This window comes from Monodon monoceros, unplaced genomic scaffold (genome assembly GCF_005190385.1).
Source record: "Monodon monoceros isolate NGI ecotype Baffin Bay Population unplaced genomic scaffold, NGI_Narwhal_1 Super_Scaffold_7, whole genome shotgun sequence".
NCBI lineage: Eukaryota > Metazoa > Chordata > Mammalia > Artiodactyla > Monodontidae > Monodon > Monodon monoceros.
Window position 1 is genome coordinate 102,580,141 of NW_021703784.1, and position 12,279 is coordinate 102,592,419.

Sequence of the window (12,279 nt, forward strand, 5' to 3'; positions counted from 1 at the left end):
CTGCATGGAGGGGCCCTCCGTGCTCCCCATCTCCTATGAGCTTTCTCGAGGCTGGCTCCTCCCCTCAGTCTCCGCTCAGCCAGAACACACTGGAAGGTTTGCCTGGAACGCCTGGTATGGCAGCTTGGTCTTTATCCAGGAAGGTCTGCTGGCAGGGAAAGGTGTGGTCAAGTTTGTATCTTGAGGGGGCCCTGGCTGCAGGGTGGAAGACAGCTGGGTCAGAGCTGGCAGGTGGTGGAGGGGCCGCAGGCAGGACAGCAGGAAGGACTCTGGCCGGGGAGAGGCCCATGCACGGAACTTAGGACGGTCAGTCGGCCTCAAGGATGAAGCCCAGGTCTCCAGCTCCCGTAAGCAGTGACGCCACTGGTGTGAGGAAGAACCCTGAGGGCTGAAGCTGAGCGTGGCCTCACGTGTTACGAATCTGTGGCCCATCATGGAGCCAAAATGACTGTGGATGGTTGGGAATAGGACCGCTAAGGAGGGAGGGGGGTGGTGGAGAGCACAACCAATTCTTGGGAGGAAAGGACTTGGAGTCCTGGCTGGGGCAGAGGGACAGGCAGGCCCCGTGACACTCCACGCCCCCATTCCTTGGAGGTAGGAGTGCCAGGCAGAGGCCCCTGGTCACAGGCTAGGGATGAAAGCCAGCCCTGCGGGTTGCCCCTTGTCCTACACCCCTAGAGAGGAACAAGCCACCCAGTGTTCCATGGCTCATGGGGGTCTAAGGCTCTGTCTCTATTGGGTGAGACCCCACCAGCCAGGGTGTGGAGCCTGCCCTTGACAGGCGGCTGGGGTGATGCTGGCAGAGGAAAAGGGCACCCCCTAAATCCCCCCGATTCTCCACTCTGTGCAGAGCTGCCTGACCTGGGCAGCAGGTGGCCTCTCAGACTCAAGGACAACAGAGCTGCAGCCTGGCCTGGAGCTCAGATCAGTGAGGCTGACACTTTCTCAGCCACAGTCAGCGCCAGCACCTGTGATCACACAGCAGATGGGCCCAGGTGTACGATGGGTCGGCTAGGGCAGGGAGAAACACAGGTGCATAGGCTGCTTGGAGCCTAGCTGTCAGGACACACAGCATAGCTGTTGGGGAGGGAAAGGGGTCTGCTGGGCCCCCTGAACCAACCAGTGAGAAAAGATGGGCTGGGGAAACCCGGGATGGAGCTAGAAAACGGGTGAGGACTGTTCCCATCCCTCCTCCCTACTCTCGTAAGTTATTTCAAATGGTTTGGGAGTTCACTACCATTGTCTTTTATTATGCGCCATTTGAAATCCTTTTTGGAGGAGGCAGAATTTCAATAAGAGGAAGTGGACACGCAGGCCTGGCTCAGGAGATTTCTGTGATGGGGAAACTGGAGTCTCCAGGTAGAACGGTCTCCTCCTCAGGGTTCAGAGTAGTTGAGAAAGCACGAGTCAACTCCCCACCTGGAATCGCTCCAGGCAGCATGCCCCTGGGGGCCGTGACAGACAGACCGTCTCCCCATCGCCCAGGTAAAGCAGCTGAGCCCACAACACGCCACACTTGCTCCGGGTCACACAGCTGGTGGCTGCATACCTGGCCTGGGAACGCAGCCTCACGTGCTGCCTGCCAGCTCTCCTGCCTCCCTCTGGCTGGTAAGCAGATGAAGCTAGAATGCCAAGTGCAGCCCCGGCGGCTGTAAAACAAAATAGTTAAGGAAAGAGCTGGACTCTGGCCCTCAGTGGTAAGTTAGGTCTCCTCTGCCTCAAGGGCCCCGCCTTTAAAATGGGGGTCAGAGCCCTGATCTCCTGGGGCGGGGCGAGGACAAGCACAGTGTGGGCGCTCAGGGCTGTCGCGGGCGTGAGGCCTGGCCCCAGGGCCATCGAGCTGATGAGGGTGGGGCCCTGGGCTCACTCGGGCCTAGCGCGCCCCTGGGTTCCGGGGTGACCTGGAGCGAGGTGCTAGTAATGACTATCCCACGGCACCAGAGTATTGGGTTTCCACTCGGCCAGGGCACACCACGAGCTGTGCGGGGTCACCTAGAGCCTGGTCTGGGCGGGTCCCGCCGACCTGGCCATGTTGTGTAGCTCAGGTGTGGTTTACATGTTGCATTCGGCTCTCGTGCCCAAACGAGGCTTCACGTGTCCGCCACTTCACAGTGCTGAAAAAGGAGGGTTAGAGGAAGGGGCCCCACCTCCACGTGGTGCCAGAGACCCTCAAAGGCTGGGGTTCCTCCCACCCAGGTTGGGGCAGGTTTGGGCCTAAGAGCGAAGCCCAGGAGAGCGGCACAGACACAGCAGATGGCCAGGGCCTCGTGTTACATTCAACGTTTTACAAGAACACACCCTGTCACATGCATCTCGAAAAGGCTCCCCGGCCGCCATGGGGGGGGGGGGGCAGGACACAGCCCACACAAACGGGGAGACAGGGTCTGAGCGGAAAGGGTCATTGCTTTAATTCAGGTCGGGACCCACCCCGGGGCCGCCCACCCCACCCCAAGGCAGAATCCCTGCCTGCTCGTGATCGTTACAAAAATAAATATGAAAAAAGCAGCAACTCTTTAGTGATCGTGGAATTAATCGGACAACGATTAAATGTGTTTAAGCAAATGGCACGTCTCCTAAATTGCACCAAAAGAATCTGGAAGCACTTGGTTTGGCCTCAGAGGCAACATGGAAGGAGGGGAAGGGCCCAGCCCCAGGCCCGGCCGAGCGCCCTCCCCTCACATCTCTGAGTCGGCGTACATGCCGTTGATGAGATAATCCACCTGCGTGTAGTCCTTCCTCTTGTAGCTCTCATAGGCCTGCAGGGCAAACAGAACCAGGACTGTGATGAAGAGGGTGACCCCCAGCAAGAGCACTGCCAGGAGAAAACTTTTGTTCACTGGGGACTGGGCCAGGGGCTTGCTGGAGACCACCAGGTACCGGCCTTGGGTGCTGAGCTGGCATGAGTCTGTGGCTGGCACCTTGGAGTCCCCTGAGCTCCCAGGGGTCGGCCCCATGGAAGCAGTACCAGGCGCGGCTTCAGGCTCGCCCTGCTCCGGCGTCTGAGTGGTGCCTGGCCCCGCGGCCCCCGGCATGGATGTGACGGGGCTGGGCCGTGTTGGGGGGGCCAGGCTGGAGTGAGGGGCTGGCGCTGTGCTGGCAGCCGGCTGGGGGGCCTTGGTCGTGGTCCCCACTGTCATGGATGCGGAAGCCGAAGAGGGGGAGGTGGGTTCTGGGGTTGTGTTGAGGAGGGTGGGCGCAGGCCTACTTGCTGCGTCAGCCGCAGTCCGGGCCGTCGGCGCCTGGACGGTGGGGCCCTGTGTGGACGCGTTAAGTGTATGGGGACTCAGGGGCACTGTGGGGCTGGCTGTGGCATGGCCAGGGGTGTGCCCGGGACGACCGTGCGAGCCCAAGGGGCCGCTTACACTTGCCAGGGCCGCAGCAGCTATGGGAGCACCCGTGGCCGGCGTGGGTGTTGTGTGCGTCGCTGGCCCAGACAACGTGCCGCTGCCAGGCGCCCGCGTGTGGGGTGAGGACAGGGTCTGCCAGTCAGATGCCGGGACAGGCGGCGTGGGCACCCCGGAGGTGGCTCCGTCAGGGGTCCCTTCTGCCGTTGCTGACGTGCCTGCCTCTGTCCTGTGCCTTGTCCCTGCTGTGACCGCAGGAGAGGGGGGGTCGCCTCCCCAAGTCCCCCTGGTCAACATGATGGGAGAAGGTGTCACCGAGGTCATTCTTGCAGACGTTTCATTCAAGACTCTTGTAATGGTTTCCACGGATGAGTTTTGTTCTGAATTCTCCAGCGTCTTGTTGAGGACTGAGTACCATTAGGGTCAGAAAAGGGAGGAAAAGATATGATCACCTTCAACCCTGTGCAGGTGGATCATTCAAAGACTGTCTTAATTTCCGGCCCGTGGGGCTGGCCAGGGAGGCTGTGTGGTGCCTTGCTTCTTAGCCCGGCAAACACGTTTCCCTCTCATCTCCTCCCTGCACACATCTGGCCTGCAGCCCATCACAGAGGCGCTCAGCACTTTGATTTAAAATCTCCTTTGTGCTCTCTGAACCCCAAGCCCATGAAAGGCTTCAGAGCTTCATTTTTTTTTTTTTTTTTTTGCGGTACGCGGGCCTCTCACTGCTGTGGCCCCTCCCGCTGCGGAGCACAGACTCTGGACGCGCAGGCTCAGCGGCCATGGCTCACGGGCCCAGCCTCTCTGCGGCACGTGAGATCCTCCAGGACCGGGGCACGAACCCGCGTCCCCTGTATCTGCAAGCGGACTCAACCACTGCGCCACCAGGGAAGCCCCCAGAGCTTCATTTTTTGATCCAGTTCTCAAAATATCATACTCTCTCGCATTACAGGTGTGATTCGCCATTAAAAAAACCTATCCAACACACACCCAGGTTTACACAGCAGATAAACCGTTGCCCAGATATTCACACCATGCAAGAATTCTTGGCTTTATGATCGGATTCAAAGCAGGATTCCTGGAGAAGAATAGTGTCTGGCACAGAGGAGAAGCGCAACTAAATATGTGATGTGTAGATCGACAAACTCCCCAATAAAGACTAGGTTTATGGAAGGAATGAAATTTTGCAAGGCCAAGTAAGTCACCCTCTCAAGGCTCAGAGGCCAGGTCCCATGTTGGCCCAACAGGCCTTCGCCGCCCAGCCCCCAGGAACCCCGGGGCCCCTGCAGGCCCGTCCAGCAGTCACATGGCTTTCTCACTTACGTGGATGCTGGGCTGTCAGGTGGCTTTCAGATAAGGACCAAGAGGAAACCCAGATGAGCACGAGGGCTGTCCACATCTTGCAGGTGAGCTGGCAGCAAGGCTGGGCGGTGCCCGAGGCTCCCAGCCTGCCGTTCCTCAGGCTGCTAACAGTTCCCTGCTGCTTGGCTGAGGAACCTAAGGTCAAGAAGGAAGGCATCTGGTCAGTGACGCACGGGGCACAGGCCTGGCAACGCGCCGGCTGTGGAGTGCTCCGAGAGGTCCCAGGGTGCAAACCCAGCCAGATGTTTCCCCTGGGGCCTGGCATTCAGGAAGAGCATTCAGGAACAGTGTCTCAGCCATGTGTTCAGGGATCCGCCCAGTGCCTGCTCTGACGGGTTTATAGCACTTCTTAACCCAGTCTCACTATGTGTCTTACTATCCCAGCTCAGAGTTCAGAGTATGAAAGAGCAGCAGAGAGGGGGGCCAAGACTTCCTCCTCAACTTCTCTGTGGCCTCTGCAGGGCCCAGAGCACTTCTCTGCACCCGTGACAGCTGACCACATGGAGAGATTCCACTTAGCCAGCCATCCACCACCCATCACCCATCCACTGCCCATCACCCACCCATCCATCCATTCACCCATCCATCACCCATCACCCATCCACCCATCATCCACCCATCCACCATCCACCCATGACCCACCCACTGCCCATCACCCATCCACCCATCACTCATCCATTCATCCATCCACCCAACACCCACCCATCCATCCATCCACCCATCTCCCACCCATCCACCCATCCATCCACCACCCATCCCCGTCACCCGTCCATCCATCCATCCACCCATCACCCACCTATCCATCCATCCATCCATCCATCCACCACCCATCATCCATTCATCCACCCATCACCCATCCACTCATCACCCATCCACCACCCATCACCCATCCACCGCCCATCACCCATCCACCCATCACCCATCCCTTCGTCCAATACTCCCCGAGTGCCTGCTCATGCGCCAGGCAGTACACTCAGGACAGAAAGATGAGAGCCGCACAGCCCCCTCCTCCAGGGAGCCTGCCTCCAACGGGAGACACAGAAGAGAGGTCAGTGCAGGCTGGTGCCAGCGTAGAGGGACTAAGTCGGGAAACAGGGAGGAGATGGCACCTGGGAGGCTGCAAAGGGTCAGGTGGAGGCTGGTCCTCTGTGCAGAGGCCCCAGAGGTGGGTGGGACGGGACAGGGTGCTGCAGGACCCACGAGGCACGGAATTCAGCTGGTGGGGGGTGGAGGCGGGGGCCAGGGAAGGTAACCTGGCTAGTAACACCTGGGCCACGTTCTGAAAGACAGTTGGGATCCACCTGGTGGGAAAGGGGTGGGGGGCAAGTGGCAGGAGCAGCAGGTGACGACAGCAGGGCCAGAGGCCTGGGGACAGCGCAGTGAGACCTGGGCTTAAACAAGAGAGAGAGAGAGGCCACCACGGGGCAGTTTGGATTTCGGTGTGGGGGGAGGCGAGCCCGTGCAGGCCCGAGGCAGGGGTATGACAAGTGAGGCGTTCCAGCAAGGGGCAGCTGGGGTGGCGATGCAGGGGGCAAGGCCTGAGAAGGCTGAGAGACTCAGTAAGGGGGTTCCACAGCAGGGGACAGAGGGTGGGCTAAGTGGACCTGGTCGCAGAAGCCCTGGTCTCTGAGGGTTATGGTGCAACTGCAGAAACTTACAGAGACGCCACGGCAGCTGAGCCTCAACAGGATTGGCTTCCCGAGCACACAGCGGGGTCTCCCCACTCACCCCAGGTCTCTCCCACGTGCTGGCAGGCTCAGGTCCCTCACCACAGGGGAACCGAGGGGGCAGGTGGCCTCAAGTGCCCCATCACTTCATGCCCTGCCGGTCCTGGGTGCGCCCTGATCCTGTTCTCAGCCCTACCCAACTGCCGGAGTCCCACGTGGCCACCTGCGAGGCCCAGGTCCCCTTGGACAACAGCCCAGTCACGTGCAACGAGGGCTAGTCCTGAGACTCAAACTTGACGTGGGCACAGGGCAAGCAGAGCACAGTCTGCTGGGAGCCTGAGGCCTGGCGACTCCTGGGGGGTGCCTCCACAATCAGTCCTGCCCGAAGATGCCCTAGGCCCTCGGCCTTTCCCCTGGCCCTCATGGCGAAGCTCTTGGGTTCCACAGAATGTCTTGGAAGGGAGCCTTCAGGTCACCCTGAACGAAACGTCCTGACGGACTCCTCGCCTTGGCACGGATGCTAACTGCTGCTCTCCACGGCCCTGTGGCCAGGCTGCCCTCCCGCGGAGCAGGGCAGGCTCACTGGCTTCCCAGCAGCCCCAAGGGTCACCTTCAAGCGTCCCCATCCTGGGCCTGCTCCATCTGCCATGCCACAGCTGCCAGAAAGATCTTTGTAACCCACAAAGCTGACGCTGCCTCCAATGCTTAAACCCCCTGCTCTCCCAGGATAACTCCTAAGCTCCTTAACATGGCGAGGCCGCCTTCAAAGTCTGACCCGCGGCCTCTCCCGTGAGCCCACCCTCGCCAGACACGTGAAATACCGGCAGTTCCTGGCCCAGCCCGGCCCCCTCGAGGAGCACTTCCAGCCCTGCTGGCGGCCACGCAAAAGCAGTCCCCGTGCAGCATAAAGGGGCATCTAGAGGTGGCTTTCTTTCTCCTGTGAGCAGCGGGGGCTCTTGCAAAGTGGCCCCATGACTGGAAAAACCCTTTTGAGCACAAACTCTGCTGGAAGGCTGGGCACTCCCCTCCCCCATGCTTCTAATCCCTTCGTGAGAGTCACTAACTTTAGTTTAGCTTCATGGCGCACTCTCCCGCCAAAACTGTCCATAAGAGCTCCTGGTGTCTTACAGGTTTAAAAAGGTTCCCCAGCCCTACAAACCACAGATTTGCATCTGTTTCCTCCAGAGCAAAAGGCATTCTTTGTTCTGACTGAAACAGAGGGGGTGGGGTGGGGAGAGAAGAAACAGACCAATGTCATGAGGGGGAAGGACTGAACCAGGGAGGTTTCAGGCACAGAGAGCTCCCACTCCCCCCACATTAGCTGAAGTAAATGCAGCTGGGCTCTCCGTAAATAAGTGTATTTAAACGACTCTCTCTTTGGCCAATCACGTCCACTGAATGCATTAAAAATGCCACCACTGAGCCCAACATGCTCCCCAAGTCTGAGCCCTGGATCTGACAGGGGCTTCCTGAATGCTCCCCAGGCTTTCCACTGCCACCTCACTACAAATCTCCGGAGCAGAGTCAGGAAACTTTTTCCTATAGACAGCTAGAGAGCAGACATTTTAGATTTTTGTGGGCCATACGGTCTGTCTTAGCTACTCAAGTCTGCAAAAGCAGTCATGGACCATAGGTATGTGATGGGTGTGGCCGGGTCCCGATAAAACTTTATTTACAAAAACAGGCAGCGGGCACAGACGTGGCCCACAGGCCACAGTTTGCCACCCCCGCCTCTGGCGCTTCAGAGCTGATGCTCCAGCTAAGGCAGGAGGAACTGATTCAAGGGCCTGAATGGGTTTCTGCCTTCCCGTCCAGTCCCTCATCCTGGAACAGACACGGGCCGTCCCATTTTTGGTCCAGGGACAGACTCTAGTTAGTCTCCTCCCAGGGCCCCTTCTGCTAGGAGGCGCCCCCTCCGCACCCCGCATCAGTGAGATGCAGCACCCCTGCCCGTGCAGTGAGGGGCTCCCATAGTATCGTGGTCTCATGACACGAGGCCCAGAGAGAACCTCACAGAAACAGAAGACGGCCCAGAGGACCACACGGTTCCCATGCCTGCCTGGGGACCCCCCACCAGGGCCACCCAAGAAGGCAGAAGCTCTGACGGCGAAATGCCACAGACCGGGCCTCCTGCACACTGGACGGCTTGGCCCTCTGAGGTTCACTGTCTTTCCTTTGCCCACCCTGTCCCTGCAAAGCCCCCTCGGGGCCCTTTTCGGGCTCACTGTCCTGTCACTGAGCAGGTGGCCCTGCCTGCAGGGCTTTGGACACTCACGACAGGCAGCTGCTCGGGGCGTGTGCCCAGGCTGGGCCATCTTCCTCGGGGGGCTGAGGGCTTGACACTGTGCGCTTGTCGGGCGAGGTTTGGCTCTGCAGGAGGCGAGGACGGCTTTGAAGGGCACTCCCAGGCCATGGCACGCTTTGTGGCACACGTGGGATCCAGGCAGATGCTCCACTCTGGTAGAAGATGCATCTACGGTTTGAAAAAGAATAAACGCTCCTTAGAAAAAGCACGGGGGGGTTAAATCCAGCGAGGAGGGAGGCATTTTTCTAGTGTAAACTCAGGAGGAGATGAAAGAAACTCAGCACCTCCTAGAGTTACAGATATGTGTAGGTGGTGATGCCTGAGAACCACCACGGACGGGCCTGCTCTCTATCACACACGCATATGTGCATAGGTACACGTGCGTATGCATGCGGTCACACGGCGCACACACGCACTCGTATCCATGTGCACATGGCAACACCTGCGTGCACACTGCCATGTGTGTACACGTGCAATCATACACATGCACGTGTGCAATCACACACAGTTACATACATGAGGTGAGCGTGTGCATGGAGCATCTCTCTAAAGCTATCTCAGGAAACTCCACTGGTCGCGCTCAGGAGACCTCTGCTGGATACCATCACTGTCTCTTCCCTCAGCCAGTGGGGCTGGTGATCACTCCCACAGAGACAGGAATTGGCCGCTGTGCGGAGTCAAGAACAGGCCCTCGTGCTGTCACTTCATCTCTCTGGTATGGTCCTGACTCTGCTTTCCAACAGCGTATTCTAAATGTCAAGATTCCCACGTGGGGGCCTGTGCTAATCTAAGTTGACTCACAACGGACAAAGCATTAACAAGACTCAGAATCATAGTCTCCCCTGAAAAGGCTTTAGTGAGCCTTAAATGAGGGTCTGGCCAGTTATCCTCATGATCTGGTGCAGAGTGACTGGGCAGATCAAGGTCTCAGAAAGAAGAGACCCCTGTGCAGGAAGGGAATAAGCAAGAAGGACTAAGTGTTGAGTAGGAGAGCAGGGCAGGTGGAAAGACAGGAGGTTAGGCTGCTGCTGGGAGTTCTCATTTTCAGGGGTCAGCCCCTCACAAGTTCTGCAGGGAAGGGGCAGCACCCCACTAGCCAGGCAACCCTATATTAGAAAGGCACTCTCAGAATGTGGCTCTGGGTGCCAACTTCATGACCTTCTCTGGTCCATGACTTTGTGCTACCTCTCAACATCTCCCATTTCCAATTTCTTATGTTCCCAACCTTGGCTTGACTTTTAACTTTTATGAAACCGTTTGTTATATGCAGGGTGCTGTGTGCAAGTTACCTGATATCAGACTCCAAATTGCTTAATTCCTTTTTCTGGATTACAATTCTCCAAATTGCTTAATTCCTTTTTCCTGGGCTCAACACAAGTGTTGCCCGCCACATTCCATCACACTAGTAACTTATTTATCAGCGGCAACGTGGTCCCAGTCCCTACACCAAGCTGGAGAAACTATACATACCGAGGGACAGGAGTTGCGGAAGCAAGTACAGGGCAAACCACAGATACCTGCCCTGACACGTCACCTGGCTGAACTTTGGTATCGTGACACAGACTTGTGGGTTTGTGTATACAGACATTGTCCTGTGGTCCAAAGGAAGTGTCTCTGTGGCAGATGGGAACCCAGAGCACTGGAGAGCGTCTTAACCACATCGCTTCCTTCCAGGTTTTTGGAATTTTTGGTATCAGGCTAAACGCTGATCAAGAGGCTAGCTTTTGCTGGCAGTCTGGGTAGATTTGACATTCCTTTGTCCATTAGGCAAGTCTGGCATGTAAGCTGAACATCTGTATTGAAATTTTAGAGATGCTTCCTCCAGGGAGAAAAAAAAAAAAACAACATTATTAAAGGCAGATTTCTAAGTAGATATTTATGTCTTATGGCAAACCATGGATTCCTCATACTAGCCTAACAGCTAATTCCACACACTAACTAGCCACCCAGACTCACCTGGAGGAGGCGAGCAGGTAAATGTAAATGCACAACACCCTCCCAGGTAGGGTGGGCTTGGGGGAGGCCTGGGTCGCCTAAAGAGCCAACTCTTTCTTTGAGGGTAACCCTTCCTGGGGCCCAGCCTTGGCCGGGCAGGACCCTTTAGCTCCCCACCCATCCGGGAGTGTCCCAACTTCCCTCTCCTCCGCTCCCAAACTGGAGCGACCCGGGTCTCTTCTCTGGTTTGGGATCCCCTTAAGCCCTCCTCCTGTCTCCTGCCTCTTGGGCTCCCATCCATGCTCCTTCCGAGTCTGGGCCCCCAACTGACTCCTTCGGTTCTTTCCTCTCCTCCAATTCCTCACCTCCAGTCGTCACCAGCTTGCATTCTATGTCCCCATTCATCTTTTCTCTTGTCCCGCTCCTCTGCCTCTCGTGGCCCCATGCCCCCTCCTCTGCCTCTCGTGCTCCCATGCACCCCTCCTCCTGTCCCCACCTCCCTCTAGAGCTCAGCCCCAAGCCGGCTCAGGCAGCCTTGACAACAGCTCCGCGGACAACAGCGAGGGCCCCTTACCCGGGCGTGGCAGGCCTGCGGCGGCCCGGAGGCCCTCGGGCGGCGGGGAAGCGGCCGCCGTCCGGCGTGCGGACGTGGCGGGCACCGGAGCAGCGCGACCGCAAACCAAGACTGCTCAGGGCAGCCGCCCCAGCTCTGGCCCCGCCAGGACCGCCCCGGAGGTGACGTCACGGGAGGGCGGGTCCTGGAGGGCGGGGCAGCGTCGGCCGAAGCCGGGAGCCGCCCAGCGGCTCCAGGCGCTGCAGGAGGCGAGCCGGAAGCGAGGGGCGTGGCTGTACCCAGGGCCCCGCCCACCGCGGAGCGGTCCAGCTACGTCTGGAGAGCGGCTGGGAGCGGCTATTTCGGGCAGGTCTCTGCCGGAAGTGGTGGTTCCTGGTGCTCGTCTCACAGTCTGTGGACACTGCCCTGTAGCGACCGAGGTACCGGGGCTGGGTGATCTCAGACCTACCCCGACGGCGTGACCCTGCCACATGCCCTCCCTCATCCCTCCGACTTTATCCAGCCGGGGGGCGGGGGGGCCTGCGCTGGGAGTAAGCCATAGTCGGGATGGCCGCCAGCGTGTTTTGAGTGCTTACTCGTGCCAAGACCTGGGCTTGGTTGGGTGATTTAACTCTGCAATAGCACTGTGACGCGCTTCGCACCCGTTTTACAGATGATGAAACTGAGGCTCACAGAATGTTTCTTAATTGTGAGATGTGAATAACAGTGGGGCAAAACGGAGTATAGAGGAAAGCGAATGGGACTTGACCTTCATTAGGTATAGGCTTTGGGGGCCTTCCCTGGTGGTCCAGTGGTTAAGAATCTGCCTTCCAATGCAGGGGAACTCGGGTTCGTCCGTGGTGGGGGAACTAAGATCCCACATGCCGCAGGGCAACAAAGCTGGCAGGCTCTAGAGTCGGAGCGCCACAACTAGAGAGAAGATGGCGCGCTGCAACGAAGGATTCCTCATGCCACAAGGAAGATCCCAGATACCGCAACCTGACGCAGCCAAATAAATAAATAAATATTTAAAAAAAAAGAAAGCGTGTATTAAAAAGCAACAACAACAAAAAAGAAATAGGCTTTGAGGGGAGGGAGGGGGATGGACTGGGAGTT

At 58.0% G+C, this 12,279-nt stretch overlaps 1 protein-coding gene across 6 annotated transcripts; it reads right to left on the minus strand.

The window, feature by feature from the left end:
- Window positions 1-1,194: 1,194 nt before the first annotated feature.
- On the minus strand, window positions 1,195-11,311 carry CUNH11orf24 (chromosome unknown C11orf24 homolog). Of its 6 annotated transcripts, none has more exons than XR_003791549.1 (5): window positions 10,210-11,141; window positions 8,646-8,843; window positions 4,665-4,838; window positions 1,550-3,751; window positions 1,195-1,445 (listed from the first exon to the last, which is right to left on the minus strand). XR_003791549.1 is itself a non-coding variant. In XM_029209226.1 (5 exons), the coding sequence occupies exons 2-5, from the start codon at window positions 10,261-10,263 to the stop codon at window positions 2,676-2,678; spliced, it is 1,566 nt and encodes a 521-aa protein (XP_029065059.1). In that variant the 5' UTR covers window positions 10,264-10,490; window positions 11,185-11,311; the 3' UTR covers window positions 1,195-2,675. The 6 variants fall into 6 exon arrangements, 5 of the variants coding, with proteins under 5 accessions (XP_029065059.1, XP_029065060.1, XP_029065062.1 ...); XM_029209226.1 differs by adding an exon at window positions 11,185-11,311 and having other exon boundaries at window positions 1,195-3,751; window positions 10,146-10,490; XM_029209227.1 differs by adding an exon at window positions 11,185-11,290 and having other exon boundaries at window positions 1,195-3,751; window positions 10,146-10,494.
- Between the last annotated feature and the right edge of the window lie 968 nt (window positions 11,312-12,279).

Coding starts and splice junctions, on each gene's coding strand:
- CUNH11orf24 (XM_029209225.1), bottom strand. CDS start 10,336: ATGTGGTTAAGACGCTCTCCAGTGCTCTGGGTTCCCATCTGCCACAGA. Junction 8,844..10,209: donor CGATACCAAAGTTCAGCCAG/GTGACGTGTCAG, acceptor TTCAAACCGTAG/ATGCATCTTCTACCAGAGTG. Junction 3,752..4,664: donor CCTGACAGCCCAGCATCCAC/GTAAGTGAGAAA, acceptor AATGGTACTCAG/TCCTCAACAAGACGCTGGAG.